This window comes from Simochromis diagramma, unplaced genomic scaffold, assembly GCF_900408965.1.
Source record: "Simochromis diagramma unplaced genomic scaffold, fSimDia1.1 OVJJ01000362.1, whole genome shotgun sequence".
NCBI lineage: Eukaryota > Metazoa > Chordata > Actinopteri > Cichliformes > Cichlidae > Simochromis > Simochromis diagramma.
In genome coordinates, this window is record NW_024386815.1 from 636,800 (window position 1) to 657,671 (window position 20,872).

Below are 20,872 nucleotides of genomic sequence, written 5' to 3' on the forward strand. Positions count from 1 at the left end.
TGCCTAATAATAACTCGAAGAGGAAGGAAGTGTGCTTGGTCTAATAGCTAGAGTTCTGCCTTCTGCTTACTGAACTGATCATATGAGAACATTATCATTAGAAGACAACATCTTTCTCTATGGTAAGAAGACTTTGTTTACATTCTTATTTTATTGCACAGTGAAATGCACTAACTCAATTCTTTACTGATGTAATTTTCTTTGAAATCACACGGAGAGATGAGAGGAGCAGCCATGAGTGTAACTGCAGCAGCAATGAGTGGATTTATTGTCCTGCTTCTCACTGTGCCAGGTACTGAATACCTAACCTCTACAATGAAGGGCCTTTTCAGATGAAACTAAAAGAGTTACATTTAAAAAATTACAAATGCATCACTTCCCATTACCATGCATTCTTTATTGAGTTATGTTATTGTTTTGGTAATAAGATTTGGTAAAAAATGTTGACATATTCAGCAACTTTCAGTCTTTTAAGAAGGATAGACATGGATAGGACTGTTTGAAATGTGCAGCACAACATCTGGGTCTGGGTCTAGTTTATCCGAAGGAAACTGACTCTGCACGAGAAAAAGAAAAAAAAAGGAAAAGGAAAAAGGGGAACCAAACCTCATCACTGCATTTTCATAACTTTCTATTCTGTGTTGGTTACTAGCAAATCAGCCCTTAGAGACCAAAAAATACACTATAAAAAGTTTGTAAAAACAACAACAACAACAAAGAAACAACCAATAACTGCCACTTGGATACCAAAAATAGTCAAATAAAATAAAGGAAATTTACCATCACATAAAAATCTTTAGCTAAGTTTTCTGCATGAAAATACAGACAATGGTAAATTAAAATGCAGTTGTTTTGCAGGCAACTGCTGTTGAGATTTGGCTTTGTATAAATAAAATTGAAGTTAAAATTGAATTCCATTTTAGCTTTGCATTTACATTAAATCTTGCAGATTCTTATAAAAAATTAAATATTAAATTAAAAAACTAATGATTTTACCTAATAGCATGGTCAAACTCTGTCTGATAAAATGAATGAGACTTATAATTGCAGAAAAGTACTGTTATTAGTGGGGGTTTTATAATGTAATTTGATGTGAAAAGTCTTTTTTTATTTTTTTTTATTAATGTAATAAAATGGTGCAATACAATTGGTAATAGAGATTTAGTGACAAAGTGACATAAAGCCACTGTGGTATAATCCATAAAACCCCGTAACCTGCAGTGGCCTCCCTGTGTAAAGTTCATTTTCATCCTATGTCTCTGCTCATAAAATGAAATACTGTTGAGGTTCGCCCTACACCCCTTGTTCAGAACTAAAATACAAAATCTGATTGGTGCTGATTTAACCCTTTCACTTTTTAATATATAAAAAAGTAATTCCAAAAATATTTTGATACTGTTAGTGTTAGACACTTTATTTTAAGTACAAACAATAATTTAAGGAATCTAACATTTACATAACAATCAATAAATATGTCGATCTCTTAAGAATAACAAAACAGAATTTACGTTTCTGTTTTTATTACTTTTTATTATTTTTATTATTCTTACCAATTTTGGTAATATAAAATGCACCACTTGTGAAATGACCATATACCTGTTGACAGTTTAATAAAAGTTGCAGATGTTATGTACTCACTTAAAAAACTGTGCACTCATTTGTAAAAAGTTTCCCCACCATTTTTAAAACTTTAATTACACAACATGTAAAGAAATGAATAAATCCATGTAAACTTACAAAATCTATATTTATTTTACTTTAATTTTTTAGTGTCACTTTAAATCTGTGCACCAAATTTTAAATATGGATTTACAGCAGTAAACTACATTTAGCTGTTTTACGTTTTCAATAAACATGGAACGTATGCAAAGTTGTAAATTTAGTAATAAATAAATAAATACAAATAAAAATCATGTTTAATTGCAGCCACAGGTTTCTGAGTTTATTTACATTAGGCGTGTTAATGTATTTATATTTTTTACATCTGCATTGTTTACAGTGTACAGCAGCAGCCAGGCATGCAGAACTTCTGTTCTGCATTTTTATGAACTGCTCTGTCAGACTCACAGTCTCATTAGAGAGAAAACAGTATCAGATGAAATGTTTTTGACTAACTTAGGTTAAAAAATCCTATTTGTCTTTTAGCATTACATTTACGCTTGTAATTCCTTTGTTCACTACAGCTTAACAATTAAATCATAAATAATATTGCTATTTAAAAAAGGAAGGAAAGCTCTGCTTTTATAATAACATGCAAAGCTTTTTTATTATTTATGTTGCTTTTCATGTTAAAGAAAATGTAAACAAATGTTTCCATTATTAATGTCACTGTGATTGTGTCTGTAGTGTCTGATGTGCTCTGTGTTACAGCGGTACTGGGTCAGACTGGTTGGTCAGTGACTTACACTTCCACTCACATCTGCGCCTTAAAAGGATCAACAGTGGACATAGGCTGCAGCTACAGTTACCCAAACAATAGGAACCGTGGAATTATGTTTCGGGAAAGATTATGGTTTATTAGAAATGAGTATTATGGGCCAGTGGATTTGAGAACAGACCCAGACTACACAGGGCGGGTTGAGCACCAGTTTCATGAGAAGGACTGCACTCTCAGGATCACAGACCTGAGAGAGAGTGACTCAGCTGAGTACAAGTTCAGATTCATGACAAACCAGTATGGTGGAAGTTATACTGGCTCACCTGGAGTCACTTTGACTGTCACAGGTAAGATTTTCATTGAAAATAAATATTGTGTTTGTCTTTCAGTCACTTGCTTTTAGCCATGTTGCTTACATTCAACCTGCTCTGAAGGTTTGTTTTTCAGTGTTCATTCACTTTGATGGTTTAGTTAAAATGAAGACGATTTGTTCTTTCCTTCCATATTCAGACCTGCAGGTGAAGAGAAGAAAATCATCAGCCCACACAGAGCTGCAGTGTCACAGCAGCTGTGATGTAATTGATCCTCCATCATATGTTTGGTACAAAAATGGACAGAAAATAGAGGAAGAAACATCTCTGCGAGTCTCTGTTGGAGGTGATGACAGCAGCTATTCCTGTGCTGTTAAAGGACATGAGGGTTATCGCTCTGCTGCAGTGTGTGAGTTTACTCCACAGTGTCACTATGAAATGTCAAGTAACATGTGAAATAAAATCTTCAATATTAGGGGGAAAAAAAAATCACAATTTAAAGATTTTCATCTCCTCCAGATGTTCCAAAGCTTCCCTCTGTGTCAGTGAGTCCCTCTGCTGAGATAGTGGAGGGCAGTTCAGTGACTCTGACCTGTAGCAGTGATGCTAACCCAGCAGCTAATTACACCTGGTACAAGGAGGATGGTCAAACACCTCTGAGTAAGGAGTGGTGGCTCTCCTTCAGCTCCATCCAGCCCTCTGACTCTGGACAGCATTATTGTACAGCTGAGAATGACCTGGGGAAGAGGACATCTGAATCTGTTTTAATCGACGTGAAATGTCAGTAAATCAACTTTAATAACATTAATTTCTCTTGAATAGTTTCACTTCCTTCCTTATGTCATTATTCGTTGCATATTTAACATTTCCCTAGTTAAAGTGCAGTGATGTCTAAACTAACTGTAAAATATGTCAATAATTCTTCTGAAGCATTAGGTAACTGTATTTTATGCAAATGTCTATATTGTTTAAACTTTTTTTGACAGCAACAAAAAAACACCAAGAACACAAAAAACCTTTTACTGTTTATTGACATCACTGTGATGTTCCTGTGTTGTATAATCTGTCATCAGTGATCTAACACCTCACATACAGAAATGACGACTACATAACAACATCATTTTACATAATTTTGTAAGGACTCACAATAACCATGATGGGGTCTGCTCATATATCCCGACAACATACAGACAGCCACAATACTTATGTTTGGTGTTCTTATTAACATTAATTGATTTTGATAATATCTCCTCCAGATGCTCCAAAGCCTCCCTCTGTGTCAGTGCATCCTTCTGGTGAAATCAAAGAGGGCAGCTCAGTGACTCTGACCTGTAGCAGTGAAGCTAACCCAGCAGCTACGTTTGTCTGGTACAAGATAAGTGGAAGAACACCTCTTAGTGAAGAACGACAGCTTGTCTTCAGATCCATCCAGCCCTCTGACTCTGGACAGTATTACTGTATAGCTGTTAATAAATTAGGGAGGAGGACATCTGAATATGTTTCTATTGATGGGAAATGTGAGTGGAACAATTTTTATACATTTTTCTCAAATCCACCAAAAACTTCTCTCTATGATAGTGAGATTTTTCTCTTCTTTTCAAGATTGTATTTACTTATTTTTTTCTCTTTTTAAAAATGTTATTTTTCTTTTTCATGCACTGCATCAGATGTCATAAGTCTTTGAGTGATGACTAGTAAATCTGCAATCTTATACTGTACCTCTGATGTAAAATTTGATAATAAAACACTAGAGTTCCAGTTGTTAAAATCTTTTAATTCCACATCATTTGCCCAATGGTGGTTTGTCTCGCAGATGCTCCAAAGTTCGTGTCAGTGATGGTGAGCCCTCCTAATGAATTCAGGGAGGGCGGATCAGTGACTCTGACCTGTAGCAGTGATGCTAATCCAGCAGCTCAATACTCCTGGTACAAGAAGAATGGACAAAAGCCTCTCAGTAATGAATGGCAGCTCTCCTTCAGCTCCATCCAGCCCTCTGACTCTGGACAGTATTACTGTACAGCTCAGAACAAAGTGGGGAGGAAGAGATCTGAATATACCTCCATTGATGTCAAATGTGGGTGAACAAGTTTCCAAAAATGTATTCATGTATTTTGAAAAAATATTTGTCCTCAAACATCTGCTTTGTTCTTCTCTCTCCACTTCATAATTCATTTCAGCTGCTGTCGATCCCTGAACTGCTCCATTTCTTCTATGTTTCTATGCAAATATATCCTTTAAAATTAAGACATAAAACGATTTCACATGTCAGCCGATCATGATCATTGACTTCCATTTAGTTGTGAAAATGATAAATACTTTCTGTGTTGTTTGATCTGTTTAATAATTCAACCTTTGAAGGAACTAATAAACATGCTGTTGTCTGCCTGTGTTTCCTCCAGATGATCCAAAGCCTCCCTCTGTGTCAGTGAGTCCTTCTGGTGAAATCAAGGAGGGCACTGCAGTGACTCTGACCTGTAGCAGTGATGCTAACCCAGCAGCTCAATACTCCTGGTACAAGAAGAATGGACAAAAACCTCTCAGTAATGAACGGCAGCTCTCCTTCAGCTCCATCCAGTCCTCTGACTCTGGAGAGTATTACTGTACAGCTGTGAACAAGCTGGGGTCAAAACTTAAATCCATCGCTATTGATGTGAAATGTAAGTCAAATAATTTTCACAAAAATGTCTGTCAATATTTCTACATGTTTGTCTATAGTATCATCTTTCTTCTGGTCTGTCTGCTTCATGTTTACAGTCAGCTGCTGTTACATTTAGCACCGGTCAGATAGAGCAGAGCGCGGCTGTGACTGGTGATTCAACAGCTGCTAAAAATGAAGGGAAAGTCTAGGATCTATCAAGTTTAAAAACATATATGATCATCTGTTCTCCATCTGTAGATGATCTGTACTGAATGCCAGAAAACTGCATCTGTCAAAGATGAAACATGGTGTCCCCTGGCGGCTGGAACAGTTTCATACCACAGTGCTCTCTCTGTTTTACTCCCAGCACATACTTGAAGACCTGAACTTTACTACATAAAACTGATTTCAGTGTTTTTAACTACAGTAGCTGGTCTAGAAGATCTCCAGTATAAAGCAGTCTTTATTTAGTTTGTGTATTTTTGTTCTTCTCATTTGTTGTTTACATAATCAAACCAAACCCTGATGTATGCCTAGAAATGCAAACTAAAAGAGAAATATGTCACAAAGCCACATATTGGTTTTTCCAATTAGAAGTAAAAATTATTGAAGCTTCTGTAAAACACATCTGTCTGTGGTTTCTAGACGATCTGCAAATCTTTCCTTTACTGACACAGTGATGGTGGAAAGTTTGAACTGGCCTTCATGTTCCCAGAAATGAACTGTAATTTGATCCACTCATTCAGTCACAGTGTGTCTGAGGATGACGACGTTCCTGCTAACACCATCCAGAACCCTTCACTCCTGTTATTGTACACTTACACAGTTAGTTGATTTGGTCAAAAATTCAAACTACAGTTACCTCCCTGTGTTTTCTCCTCCAGATGCTCCAAAGCCTCCCTCTGTGTCAGTGAGTCCTTCTGGTGAAATCACAGAGGGCAGCTCAGTGACTCTGACCTGTAGCAGTGATGCTAACCCAGCAGCTGCGTATGTCTGGTACAAGATGAACAATCAAACACCTGTCAGTACAGATTCACAGCTCTCCTTCAAGTCCATCCAGCCTGCTGACTCTGGAGAGTATTACTGTACAGCTGAGAACAGGCTGGGAACATCAACACCTACAAACATTTCTGTTGATGTGAAATGTGAGTAAAACAGCTTTTTTAGCCTTGTTTTGTTTAGAACATTTTGCCATTTATTCAGATCATAAAGTTACAATGGGACTGAGAACATCTCTCTGATAACACTATCCAAATCTCATTACTGAGAAGCTCCAGTAGCATCAGGTTCAATTGAGTTGTTTGATCTGTTTAATAATTCAACATTTGAAGGAACTAATAACATGCTTTTGTCTCCCTGTGTTTCCTCCAGACGACCCAAAGTCTCCATCTGTGTCAGTGAGTCCGTCCGGTGAAATCACAGAGGGCACTGGAGTGACTCTGACCTGTAGCAGTGAAGCTAACCCAGCAGCTACGTATGTCTGGTACAAGAGGAACAGCCAACCACTCAGCAAAAACCCACAGCTCATCTTCAGCTCCATCCAGTCCTCTGACTCTGAAGAGTATTACTGCAGAGCTGTGAACAAGCTGGGGTCAAAACTTAAATCCATCACTATTGATGTGAAATGTAAGTCAAATAATTTTCACAAAGACTTTCAACATTTGTCACAGGTCACTTAGTTCAGAGCCTGACTTTGAGCCAGTGATTCAATAACTGTTGATAAATAAAGGGTAATCTAGGCTCCCTGAAGTTTATAATCATGTATATTTCTTATTGTGTGGGGGAACATTCATTTACAGGCTTGTTACACTTAAACTTCTTATCTTTTAAATTGTTCAGGGACTCTAATTCTGAAAGAATCTTAATATTGAACATTTCAATTGAATACTCATATATAGATATTTGCTTGCAGCAAATAGAGGTTGTGTACACTGTTATGTCACCACTAAGAGGTCTAGGGATGTGAGTGTGGGGATCGGTAACAAGTGGGTCCAGAATGGAATGAAAAGGAAACCAGACAGGTGTTCAATATATAATATAGCTTTATTACAAATAATCTTAACCAAAAGAGCCGGCAACACCGTTTTACCAATAATGCAAAGAAACAAAGGAAGCAGTTGCAGCAACAAAGGAAAAAACCACCTAACAAATAAAGGAGACACTTCTGGGGCCCACAAGCCCATCTACTCACTCAACTTAACTCCTCACCACAGGCATGACAGACACACAACAGACCCTTTCCAACACTTAGAGAACTGGTGTAGAGCCACAGGGGAAAAACCACCACACATACAGTTCATCTCCAGCTTATATAACCTCAGAGAGGTGATTGCTGACTGGGCCCAGGTGATAAACGAGGCCAATGAACAAGAGCTGTGTCCTGGGGAGAGAGAAGAGTGAGAGAGAGACAGAGGGGTGGAGCAAGAGAGAAGGAGGCGGAGAGAGAACACCACCACACCCACAAAAGGACAGTTTCAGGAGGCCCTGCTAGGGCCATAACATACACCAAGAAAAGCAAGGTAGAAGACAGAAAGTGATACTTGCACTCGATGGTTATTGCTGACTTAAGTTTCTAAACATGAAAGCATAAAATTGCTGGATCCTGGAATATCCAGCAATTGATGCGCGGGCAGAAACACTCTGATTGCTCAACAACATCCATGTGCTTGTGTATTCTGGTCTAAAGAAATATGCCAGAAATATGTCTGGCTCTGTTCTAAACATTTCGAGTGATTAACAAGGTCAGTGAAATGCTGCTGTGGGAGAGGGACCCAAAGCACTGGCACTAATAGACTTTAATTTCCACGGTGGCAAGGTCAAGACAGAGCTTGAAAAAACATTCCCCTTCAGATACTAGGACCGGACTGAAGATGATTAAAAAAAACAACCAATGTCCAAAGAACAACATTGAAACACCTTCATAAAACCTGGAGAGCACTTTAGAAACATGCAGTAGGTGAAAGTCTGTCCTCTCTTATGCAAAATTCAGATAAGTGATGGGCGGCTCAAGACCTTCGGACAAATATCAGAGTTTAAAGAAATATGAAGCATAAATCTAACAGTTGTAGCCTAACAGAAAAATATAAGACATGTTCATAGTATGAACAAAAGTCTGAACAAGTAACAACCCAGCAAACAAAACTGAAGAATGTTGTTGTAATAGTGGCAGACATAACCTCCACATCTGGTTTTGGATATTTGACAAAGACTGCAATTTTTTAAAGTTATTTAATTTAATTTTTAATTTGATCTCTTTATGTGATAAGATTGAAATGCATGAATGAAGAACTATTTGCTGGAAATAGTTTTGGTGATTGTAGTCAGTTTGACCATTAAGGCATTTTACACTGCAAAAGTTAAAGACCCTACAAAAGCACTAAGAAAATCACAATAATCCAAGACTATCTTTGAGCAAGCATTTAGGTACTTTTATAGGTGATTATCTAAGTCAAACATTTGTGAAGTAAGTGCCATCTTTCAATGACATTCTGCAATTGAGTGTTCATAGTGGAAAATAGATATGCCCCAAAAGAAGAAGGGGAGAGTCCTAGCAGCTGGCAGCTAGCTGACCTGGCTGAGAGCAGGAAATGCGAAGAGGCTGTATCTGCAGAAGGTTCTGGGTTGAAACTTCCTGGTCAGTCAAAGCCTTTCTGTGAAATCTACATAGTTTTGTCAGAGTCCAAAAACCTGCTTGTTAGTTGAACTGTTGATAAAGATGCAGATGTTTGAGTGTAAATTTGTGCTGTGATAGGCTCTGTCTGTATTGCCTGTATCCTGCTTCTTACCCAGTTACGTCTGGTCAATAAAACCTCCATTATAAGGCAATCATTATTGTTTTCAGAATTGGATATTTGTTCCAATAGTTTGTTGTTTATCATTAGTAAGGCAAACTATGATAGTATATGTTATGGGAATATCTTCATGTGTTCCTGCTAACACCATCCAGAACTCTTCTGTCCTGTCTATGTACACTTACACAGTTGATTTGGTCAGAAATTCAAACTACAGTTACCTCCCTGTGTTTTCTCCTCCAGATGCTCCAAAGCCTCCCTCTGTGTCAGTGAGTCCTTCTGGTGAAATCACAGAGGGCACTTCAGTGACTCTGACCTGTATCAGTGAAGCTAACCCAGCAGCTACGTATGTCTGGTACAAGATGAACAATCAAACACCTGTCAGTACAGATTCACAGCTCTCCTTCAAGTCCATCCAGCCTGCTGACTCTGGAGAGTATTACTGTACAGCTGAGAACAGGCTGGGAACATCAACACCTACAAACATTTCTGTTGATGTGAAATGTGAGTAAAACAGGGCGTCATGGTTGTCAGTGTTTGAGATTTTCAAATCATTACATTCATTTTGATTCACATTGTCTATAGTATTCTATTTAAGATGCTGGGGTAAATAATGTTGTTTGCTAATCAACTAAATGATGTGGCTGAGATTTCATCATTATCTGATCAATAATTCAAACTTTGAAGGAAATTATACGATATTGAATCCCTTTGTTTTCTCCTGCAGATGCTCCAAAGCCTCCCTCTGTGTCAGTGCGTCCCTCTGGAGAAACCAAGGAGGGCACTTCAGTCACTCTGACGTGTAGCAGTGAAGCTAACCCAGCAGCTACGTTTGTCTGGTACAAGACAAATGGAAGGACACCTCTCAGTAAAGAACCACAGCTTGTCTTCAAATCCATCGAGCGCTCTGACTCTGGACAGTATTACTGTATAGCTGCTAATACAGTGGGGACGACATCTGAATATATTTCTATTAATGTGAACTGTGAGTGGAAATAATTTCACATATTTCTCTCAGATCCATCAATAACTTCTCTCTATGACAGTGAGATTTAATCTCCCTTCAGAGGATTAATTTTTTTTAAAGTTTTTTATATACTGCATCAACTGTCATAAAACTTCGGCTCATTTCTATAGTAATTCTACAACTTTATATCTTTGCTTAGAAGAAAATAAATAGATTCAACTACTGCACAAGACTTTGAGCTGTTACAGTGTTTAAATTCCTCATCATTTTAACAAATTACTGATCATTTGCACAACTGTTTTTCATACAGATGCTCCAAAGTTTCTGTCAGTGATGGTGAGCCCTTCTAATGAATTCAGGGAGGGCGGATCAGTGACTCTGATCTGTAGCAGTGATGCTAATCCAGCAGCTCAATACTCCTGGTACAAGAAGAATGGACAAAAACCTCTCAGTAATGAACGACAGCTCTCCTTCAGCTCCATCCAGCCCTCTGACTCTGGAGAGTATTACTGTAGAGCTCAGAACAAAGTGGGGAGGAAGAGATCTGAATATACCTCCATTGATGTCAAATGTGGGTGAACAAGTTTATTTGTTTTAAGAAAAACTTTCTAAAATCCCTTCATGTATAATTAAAATTGATCAACCTCAAACATTTGCTTTGTTAATCTCTGTCTGCTTCATAATTCATTTCAGCTACTGTCAATCACTGAACTGCTCCATTTATTGCATTTTTATATGCCACATATTCCCTTTGAAATCAATGCACAAAACTATTTCACATATCAGGTAATCATGATAATTGACTTCCATCAAGTAGTGAAATGATAAAAATGTTGTGATTTTTCAAAATGTACCTTTCAGTATATTAACCTTTTACACCTTTTACAGATGTAACTTCTTCAAAAAGGATAAATTCAATTTTCTTCATTAGTTTTTTTCTTGCATGCCAACTTATAAACATTTCAGTGCACATCCACATCTGCTGAATCATGTGAATAGTCCAATATCATCAAATCTTAAAGTCATAGTGTAGATGGGAACATCTCTCTGATAACACCATCCAAATCTCCTCACTGAGAAGCTCCTGTAGCATCAGGTTCATTGAGTTGTTTGATCTGTTTAATAATTCAACATTTGAAGGAACTAATAACATGCTTTTGTCTCCCTGTGTTTCCTCCAGATGATCCAAAGCCTCCCTCTGTGTCAGTGAGTCCGTCTGGTGAAATCACAGAGGGCACTACAGTGACTCTGACCTGTAGCAGTGAAGCTAACCCAGCAGCTACGTATGTCTGGTACAAGAAGAACAGCCAACCACTCAGCAAAAACTCACAGCTCATCTTCAGCTCCATCCAGTCCTCTGACTCTGGAGAGTATTACTGTAGAGCTGTAAACAAGCTGGGGTCAACACTTAAATCCATCACTATTGATGTGAAATGTAAGTCAAATAATTTTCATAACAGCATTTTTTTTTGTTCTCATAATTTCTTGTTTACAATTAGTGAAGTAAACTTTGATATAAGTTATGGAAATGCCATAAGTCTGCTCTCAGACTCGACAACAAAGACTTCGCAACTGACCAGACACACATATCCACACATGTGCAATAACAATAATACTGAGTGCAATACTCTTTCTCTGACAAAGTTGTATTTTACTCAGTTGTAGTATTTTTATTCTATTTTAGTCTACTGTATATAGTGTTTTAATTTGTTATATTCTACTGTGTACGGTTGTGTATAGCATCTTATTCTTATTCTATTCCAGTGTTTTTCTAATTTTTGCTATGCAACTTTGCACTGTCAACTTTCTGCTGTAACAAACAAATTTCCCACGTGTGGGACTGAAAAGGTTATCTTATTGTGGCGAGACGAGGATGGGATATAAAGTAATTACTCTTCACAGTTTTAAGGAATGACAACGCCACCCTGGGAATTTCACCCAGAGAATACTGGAAATAACACTAAATCACCGAAAAGGCACTTAGGTTCGCTATACTCAATCCAGAGACGAGGTTCAACAATACACAAATTAACAATTTATTGATAATTATTTAAAACACCGAATAAGAGCACGATCATAAATATTCAAGTACAAATATGCTTAAAAAGGTATTCAGAGCTGAGGCTTACCAGTGGAGGGGCAGGGATGCCACACACAAACTAAAGAAAGAAAACACACCAAAACACAAGTGCAGCACACTATCACACACTCACACTAATAAACTAAACAAGGCAGGTGTGTACACTCAAGGGATCCCACCACCAAGGCACCCTAGTCTCCTCCACGTCGGCACTCCGCATCTGAATAAAAAAAAAACAAAGAAAATTTTAATATATTACAACAAACTAATGTGTAGCACCGGGGGATAACCCAACTGCAAGACCACACTGGTGATCTACAGCTAGAAAAAGGGCCTCCCACCAGTGGTGTAACAAAAATCCAAACTACAAATCAAAAGCAATAAAACAACATACAATCTGGATAAAACTCTAAAATCTGGAGCAAACGGAATCGCCGTACTACTCCAACTTGCCGTCACACGACGACAAGTTAACAGTCAATCAATATGCACGCCAGCTGACTCCGATAACCGGCATGCATATGGCCGTTGTCCACGCCGACGTCCACTGTAAAAGCTGACAGCAGCAGGGAAAGAAATCTCACAACGGGAACAGACGATAAGAGCACAGCAAGGCAAAACAGCAGCACTTCAGTTCGCGTAGCTTGGCACAAAACTAAGGCCCACACTTCCAAGTAAGCCGTGTCATAGAACGTAAGCAAAATAGCTCGGAGGAGGCTTCTATAGCTACGACCAGCCGCGATGGAGACTTCAGAAGAGTAACCCGCAAATGATCTCTACCACACCGAGGGGAAGTCAGGTGACCAAAAAGGAGATCACAGGCAAGCGACGCAGAGACACTCAAATGGCCACTATTTATACCAGCGCCCCCTAAGGTGCCAGGCTGAAAGTGGGTTGGACCGAGGGATAACATTCACCCTGCCACATTATCTTATCTTATCTTATCTTATCTTGCGTCTGAGGACGTTAACATTCGTGCTAACACCATCCAGAACTCTTCTGTCCTGTCTATGTACACTTACACAGTTAGTTGATTTGATCAGAAATTCAAACTACAGTTACCTCCCTGTGTATTCTCCTCCAGATGCTCCAAAGCCTCCCTCTGTGTCAGTGAGTCCTTCTGGTGAAATCACAGAGGGCACTTCAGTGACTCTGACCTGTAGCAGCGATGCTAACCCAGCAGCTACGTATGTCTGGTACAAGATGAACAATCAAACACCTGTCAGTACAGATTCACAGCTCTCCTTCAAGTCCATCCAGCCTTCTGACTCTGGAGAGTATTACTGTACAGCTGAGAACAGGCTGGGAACATCAACACCTACAAACATTTCTATTGATGTGAAATGTGAGTAAAACAGGGCGTCACGAGTGTCAGTGTTTGAGATTTGCAAATCATTACATTCATTTTGATTCACATTGTGTGTAGTATCCCATTTCAGATGTTGTGGTAAATAGTGCCATTTATTCATATCATCAATTCAATGATTTGGCTTAGATTTTGTCTTTGATCTAATCAATAATTTGACCTTTGATCAAAACAATACCTCGCTATTATTTCCCTTTGCTTTCTCCTGCAGATGCTCCAAAGCCTCCCTCTGTGTCAGTGCGTCCCTCTGGAGAAACCAAGGAGGGCACTTCAGTCACTCTGACGTGTAGCAGTGAAGCTAACCCAGCAGCTACGTTTGTCTGGTACAAGACAAATGGAAGGACACCTCTCAGTAAAGACCCACAGCTTGTCTTCAGATCCATCCAGCCCTCTGACTCTGGACAGTATTACTGTATAGCTGCTAATACAGTGGGGACGACATCTGAATATATTTCTATTAATGTGAACTGTGAGTGGAAATAATTTCACATATTTCTTTCAAATCCATCAATAACTTCTCTCTGTGATAGTGAGATTTAATCTCCCTTCAGATATTTTTTTTTTAATTTTATTTTTTATATACTGCATCAGTTGTCATAAAACTTCGGCTCATTCCTTCAGCAATTCTACAGCCTTAAACTCCTTCTCTGCAGAAAAAAATATGTTTAAATGATACACTTTTGGCTGTTACATTATGTCAATTTCACAACATTTCAACAATGATGTTTTGTCTCACAGATGCTCCAAAGTTTGTGTCAGTGATGGTGAGCCCTCCTAATGAATTCAGGGAGGGCGGATCAGTGACTCTGACCTGTAGCAGTGATGCTAATCCAGCAGCTCAATACTCCTGGTACAAGAAGAATGGACAAAAGCCTCTCAGTAATGAACGGCAGCTCTCCTTCAGCTCCATCCAGCCCTCTGACTCTGGACAGTATTACTGTACAGCTCAGAACAAAGTGGGGAGGAAGAGATCTGAATATACCTCCATTGATGTCAAATGTGGGTACATTTTTTAAGAAAAATGTTTGAAAGTTCCCTTCATGTCTCCTCACTGAGAAGCTCCTGTAGCATTAGATTCGTTGAGTTGTTTGATCTGTTTAATAATTCAACTTTTGAAGGAACTAATAACATGCTTTTGTCTCCCTGTGTTTCCTCCAGACGACCCAAAGTCTCCATCTGTGTCAGTGAGTCCGTCTGGTGAAATCACAGAGGGCACTGGAGTGACTCTGACCTGTAGCAGTGAAGCTAACCCAGCAGCTACGTATGTCTGGTACAAGAGGAACAGCCAAGCACTCAGCAAAAACCCACAGCTCATCTTCAACTCCATCCAGTCCTCTGACTCTGGAGAGTATTACTGTAGAGCTGTGAACAAGCTGGGGTCAACACTTAAATCCATCACTATTGTTGTGAAATGTAAGTCAAACAATTTTCACAAAAGCAGGTTTCAACATGTCTGTCAGTATTTCTACATATGTTGGTCTATCATATCATCTTTCTTTGGGTCTGCCAGCTTCATGATTGCAGACAGCTGCTGTCTCTCCCTGAGCAGAGCAAATGAAGATAAAACGTTATTTTTCTTTTTTGTGTTACATTTTTAGCACACAGTGTTACTGTACTGTTCTGGTCAGTCAATCAGAAATATGGAAGGTACTTTTCATCATCATCTTGTCTTCTATTTATGGTTATAAACTTGTCACAGGTCACTTAGAGGAGAGCCCGACTTTGACTCTGTGCTGGTGATTCAGTGACTGTTGATAAGTAAAGCCTCATCTTGGCTCCATGAAGTTTAAAAACATAATATGACCTATATTATCTTCCTCACTAAGAAAACAAATTGACACTTAGGACTCTGATAGTAAGATTTCCTCTAAGGTACATTTTTCAATCAAAATTTGTAAAATATTTTTTTTAACATTTTCATCCTTCGAGGACTGCAGTTTTCCAGAAAGTTTTCTGTGATTCCTCTTTCTCGAGAAGAAATAAATGTCAGTACTTATGGTGGAATCAGGTTGATACAGTGGTCATCATTGTCGACTTATTATAAGAAGGTTCTGGGCTGAAACTTCCTGGTCAGTCAAAGCCTTTCTGTGAAGTCTGTCCAAAAACCTGCTTGTTAGTTTAACTGGTGATTCAGATGTCAATGTTTCAGTCTGTATTTGTGCCGTGATAGACTTTGCCTGTATCCTGCTGTATCAGTTATGTCTGGTCAATAAAACTTCCAGTATAAGGCAATCATTATTATTTTCAGTATCTGTATTTTTGATCTTGCAATTTCTTGTTTACCATTAGTATGGAAATATCATAATGAGGATGTTGACGTTCCTGCTAACACCATCCAGAACTCTTTACTTGTGTCATTGTACACTTACACAGTTAGTTGATTTGGTCAGAAATTCAAACTACAGTTACCTCCCTGTGTTTTCTCCTCCAGATGCTCCAAAGCCTCCCTCTGTGTCAGTGAGTCCATCTGGTGAAATCAAGGAGGGCACTTCAGTGACTCTGACCTGTATCAGTGAAGCTAACCCAGCAGCTACGTATGTCTGGTACAAGATGAACAATCAAACACCTCTCAGTACAGATTCACAGCTCTCCTTCAAGTCCATCCAGCCTGCTGACTCTGGAGAGTATTACTGTACAGCTGAGAACAGGCTGGGAACATCAACACCTACAAACATTTCTGTTGATGTGAAATGTGAGTAAAACAGGGCGTTTAGGAAACCTTCAGCTCATGAGTGTCAGTGTTTGAGATTTGCAAATCATTACATTCATTTTGATTCACATTGTCCATAGACCCCTTTTTTTTTTTTTAGATATTGTGGTAATTTGTTTCATTTTTTCATCAAATCATAATGTGGCTAAGCTTTTGTCTTTAATCTGATCAATAATTCAACCATCACACCCTCCGGTCCCCTTTCTTGAAGATGGGAACCACCACCCCAGTCTGTCAATCCAACCTCCATGCAACATTGTAGAGACGTGTCAACCTGGACAGCCCTACAGCATCCAGAGCCTTTAGGAACTCAGGGAAGACCTCATTTACTGCAGGGGCTCTGCCACCGAGGAGTTGTTTAACTGCCTCAGTTATCTCGCCCATAGAGATTGGCGAGTCATCCCCCTCATTCCCAGACTCTGCTTCCTCAACAAAAGACGTGCCAGTGGGATTAAGGAGGTCCTCGAGGTATTCCTTCCACCACCCAACAATTTTCTCAGTTCAAGTCAGCAGCGCTTCACTCGCACTATACACAATGCAAGTAGAGCTCTGTGTGTTGAAGATCTCGTGGACTGGGGCCTCTGTCAGGCGTTCCCAGTGGATCGGTCTGCCAGGACCTCTGCTCCTGGCCGCTCCTGGCACAAAATGCACCCGACCCCTACGGCGTCTCCTGCAGGTGGTGGGCCTGCAGGAGGATGGGCCCATGTCTCTCTTTTGGGCTGTGCCCGGCTCGGCCCTGTGGACTAAGGCCCGGCCACCATACACTCGCCTTTGGGCAGCTTCCCCAGGCCTGGCTCCAGGACGGGGCCCCGGTAACCCTATACTGGGCAGGGTGAACTTCTAAATCGCTCTTTGTCTAGTCCTTCACCCAGGACCATTTTGCCATGGGAGACCCTACCAGGGGGCAGAAGCCCCTGGACAACATAGCCCCTGGGTTCCCTGGGACACATAAACCCCTCTACCACCATAAGGTAGTGATATGCGGAGGGGATCTTTAAAAAAAAGATACAATGCTGTCATTTTCCTTTGCTTTCTCCTGCAGATGCTCCAAAGCCTCCCTCTGTGTCAGTGAGTCCCTCTGGTGAAATCAAAGAGGGCACTTCAGTGACTCTGACCTGTAGCAGTGAAGCTAACCCAGCAGCTACGTTTGTCTGGTACAAGACAAATGGAAGGACACCTCTCAGTAAAGACCCACAGCTTGTCTTCAAATCCATCGAGCGCTCTGACTCTGGACAGTATTACTGTATAGCTGCTAATATAGTGGGGACGACATCTGAATATATTTCTATTAATGTGAACTGTGAGTGGAAATAATTTCATATATTTCTCTCAGATCCATCAATAACTTCTCTCTATGACAGTGAGATTTAATCTGTCTTCAGAAGATTTATTTTTATTTAATTTTTTATATACTGCATCAACTGTCATAAAACTTTGTCACATTTCTATAGTAATTCTACAGCCTTATACCTTTGTTTAGAAGAAAAAAAATAGGGTCAACTACTGTACAAAACTTCAAGCTGTTACACTTTATAAATTCCTCATCATTTTAACAAATTACTGATCATTTGCACAACTGTTTTTTCTCACAGATGCTCCAAAGTTTGTGTCAGTGATGGTGAGCCCTTCTAATGAATTCAGGGAGGGCGGATCAGTGACTCTGATCTGTAGCAGTGATGCTAATCCAGCAGCTCAATACTCCTGGTACAAGAAGAATGGTCAAAAACCTCTCAGTAATGAACAGCAGCTCTCCTTCAGCTCCATCCAGCCATCTGACTCTGGAGAGTATTACTGTACAGCTCAGAACAAAGTGGGGAGGAAGAGATCTGAATATACCTCCATTGATGTCAAATGTGGGTGAACAAGTTAGTTTTTTTTTTTAAGAACAACTTTTGAAAATTCCCTTCATGTCTAATCAAAATTAATTAACCTCAAACATCTGCTTTGTTAATCTCTGTCTGCTTCATAATTCATTTCAGCTGTTGTCATTATCTTTATATGCTATGTAGTCCATCTAAAATTAAGACATAAAACAGTTTCACATGTCAGCTAATCATGATCATTGACTTCCATTTGGTTGTCATGATAAATGATAAATCTAAACAAATGTTTTCTCTCACAACACTATGTAAACATTTCAGTGCACATCCACATTTGCTGTATCATGTTCATGGTTTAGACGATCTGACGTTTTTTCCTGGTGCACCACTACTATGAAGTTCAGCCCCAGATCTAAAAACGCTGGGAGTAAAATGTAATGCATAATTTGAAAGTCTCACAAAGCCATATTTCATTTACAATAGAACATATAAAGAAATCTAAATCTAACTAAAATGAGAAAAACACTCCCTCATTTTAAATTTGATGGCAGGATGTCTCCAAACCTTGGATCATGGCCCTGATTATTTTTTGTGTAACGTTTCTTCTTCTTTTAATAATTATAATCATCTGGGAATTGAGGAGACAAGTTGCTGGACTTTTGGAAAGAGACTGTTGTCTCATTCTCTTCTGATGTAGGATTCTAGCTGCTCATTGGTCCTGATGTTATCTTTATTGTATTGCTTTTGTATAATGATGTCTTACAGTTCAATTCAGCACCTGAACTCTTTCACTATCAACTAATAAATTCAGTATGTGGTTTAGCATTACCCTCCAATTGGAAGGCCTTTCAACACCCACTGGTAAAAGGCCTTACATCAGTAACTGTGTAGGAGAATGATGTCAAAGCTGTATATACCTGTATACACCCGTATATACCTGTATACACCCGTATATACCTGTATACACCCGTATATACTCCCTCGAATCTTTCTGCTACTGAAATCCCCATAACTGACCACTTCCTCCTTTCATTTAATCTCACTCTCTGCTGCTCTTCTACCAAGCCAACCCATCTCATCTCGTTCCGCAACATCAAGAACATTGATATGGACATTCTCACTACCAGTTTGGACAATGTTCAGATTTCGGACTTCTATTCTACTCCTGATGATTTGTTGTTATATTATAATAATTTTCTACGCACTGTCCTTGATTCTCTGGCTCCTGTAAAAACCCACTCTTTTTCCTTCGCTCGCTCTGCTCCCTGGTTTACCTCTGACCTCCGAGCTCTGAAGGCCAGAGCTCGGCAGCTAGGGCGTAAATATAAGAAATCTGGTTTAACTGTTGATTCAGAAATCTATAAATATCACGTACTTCAGTATAAAGACTCCATCAACAAGGCCAAACAAAGCTTCTGCTCTGGTATTATCAGTTCTTATGAGGGTAATGCAAGGACTCTATTTTCAGTTCTCAACAAACTAATTCAACCCCCCAACGCTTTACCACCGCACTTCTATTCCTCTGAAACCTGCAACTCCTTGATGCTGTTCTGGACTACGAAAATCAATAACATCCACCAGCAACTCAGATCAAATGTTGTGTCTACGCCCTCTCCAGAACCTTTTCTCCTTTTTGAGCCGTTTTCCACTTTTCATCTTCCTGATTTATCTGATATTTCCGAGTTCATATGTAAATCAAAGCCTGCCACATGTCATCTTGACCCCATGCCCACGGGGCTTGTGAAATCCTGCCTCTCTTCTTTACTCCCACTCATTTCTGCTATCATTCACTCTTCTCTCACCACCGGTATCGTTCCCTCCTTATTGAAGACTGCTCTAGTCACTCCTATACTGAAAAAACCTTCTTTAGATCCTAACAACTTTAACAACCTCCGTCCGATTTCCAATCTACCCTTCATTTCTAAGATACTCGAAAAAGTGGTTGCAGCTCAACTTCATTTACACCTGGTTAATAATAACACCTACGAGAGATTTCAATCTGGTTTTTGCTCATGTCACAGTAAGTAGAAACTGCTCTACTTAAAGTCACTAACGATCTTCTAATCGGAGCTGACTCTGGTCTTCTCACCATTCTCGTCCTTTTAGATCTGAGCTCAGCCTTTGACACCATTTCTCACTCTGTCCTTCTAAGCAGACTTTCCTCTCTCGGCATCTCTGACACACCCCTCGCCTGGTTTCAATCATATCTCCTCGATCATTCCCAGTTTATTCAACTAAGATCATTGCGCTCTCGTCTATTCCCCGTCACCTCTGGTGTACCCCAAGGCTCAGTTTTAGGCCCTCTTCTCTTTAGAATATACATCCTCCCTCTAGGTACCATCTTCCGCAAATTTGATCTTCAGTTTCACTGTTTTGCTGATGACACCCAGTTATATCTCTCTTGCAAACCTGATTCCTCCCTCCCACCTTCTTCCCTTACAGAATGTCTATCCGAGTTAAAATCCTGGTTTAGCTCTAATTTTCTAAAGCTCAATTAGGATAAAACTGAGATCCTCCTTATTGGCACCAAATCCAACTGTTACGTCCCCCCCCCACCACCACCACGGCAGGGGCAAAGGCAGGCAGGGGACAGCAACACTGGACAACCACAATCAATGAAGGAGGAAGACCACAGAGCAGTTAGGTATCAGGCAGAATTTAATGGTTGGACAGTCAATCTTAACAACAGAGAAGAGGTGGGGGGGAGGAGGACTGGGCGGTTGATCCAAATCAAAGAAAGTAATAAAACAAAAAGAGGTCGGTAGCTTCCAGGGCCTAGCCTAACTGAAAGAAAAATGCAAAACAAAAGGCC

General features: G+C 39.5%; 1 protein-coding gene and 1 long non-coding RNA gene across 2 annotated transcripts in view; one reads left to right on the forward strand and one right to left on the reverse strand.

The window, feature by feature from the left end:
* LOC120730715 (basement membrane-specific heparan sulfate proteoglycan core protein-like) overlaps window positions 1–20,872 on the forward strand; it is a 25,844-nt gene continuing 4,972 nt past the window's right edge. Inside the window, exons 1-21 of the mRNA XM_040027178.1 lie at window positions 1–122; window positions 218–292; window positions 2,371–2,724; window positions 2,888–3,097; window positions 3,208–3,468; window positions 3,945–4,205; window positions 4,502–4,762; window positions 5,088–5,345; window positions 6,211–6,471; window positions 6,698–6,952; window positions 9,361–9,621; window positions 9,845–10,102; window positions 10,395–10,655; window positions 11,265–11,519; window positions 13,249–13,509; window positions 13,742–13,999; window positions 14,269–14,529; window positions 14,689–14,943; window positions 15,962–16,222; window positions 17,283–17,540; window positions 17,833–18,093. Of these exons, the coding sequence (XP_039883112.1) occupies window positions 83–122; window positions 218–292; window positions 2,371–2,724; window positions 2,888–3,097; window positions 3,208–3,468; window positions 3,945–4,205; window positions 4,502–4,762; window positions 5,088–5,345; window positions 6,211–6,471; window positions 6,698–6,952; window positions 9,361–9,621; window positions 9,845–10,102; window positions 10,395–10,655; window positions 11,265–11,519; window positions 13,249–13,509; window positions 13,742–13,999; window positions 14,269–14,529; window positions 14,689–14,943; window positions 15,962–16,222; window positions 17,283–17,540; window positions 17,833–18,093 (5,086 nt within the window). The 5' untranslated portion in view covers window positions 1–82. The remainder of the gene's footprint in view (window positions 123–217; window positions 293–2,370; window positions 2,725–2,887; window positions 3,098–3,207; window positions 3,469–3,944; window positions 4,206–4,501; window positions 4,763–5,087; window positions 5,346–6,210; window positions 6,472–6,697; window positions 6,953–9,360; window positions 9,622–9,844; window positions 10,103–10,394; window positions 10,656–11,264; window positions 11,520–13,248; window positions 13,510–13,741; window positions 14,000–14,268; window positions 14,530–14,688; window positions 14,944–15,961; window positions 16,223–17,282; window positions 17,541–17,832; window positions 18,094–20,872) is intronic.
* Window positions 16,684–20,872, reverse strand: part of LOC120730723 — a 19,143-nt gene continuing 14,954 nt past the window's right edge. Inside the window, exon 3 of the long non-coding RNA XR_005695183.1 lies at window positions 16,684–16,787. This is a non-coding gene — a long non-coding RNA (uncharacterized LOC120730723). The remainder of the gene's footprint in view (window positions 16,788–20,872) is intronic.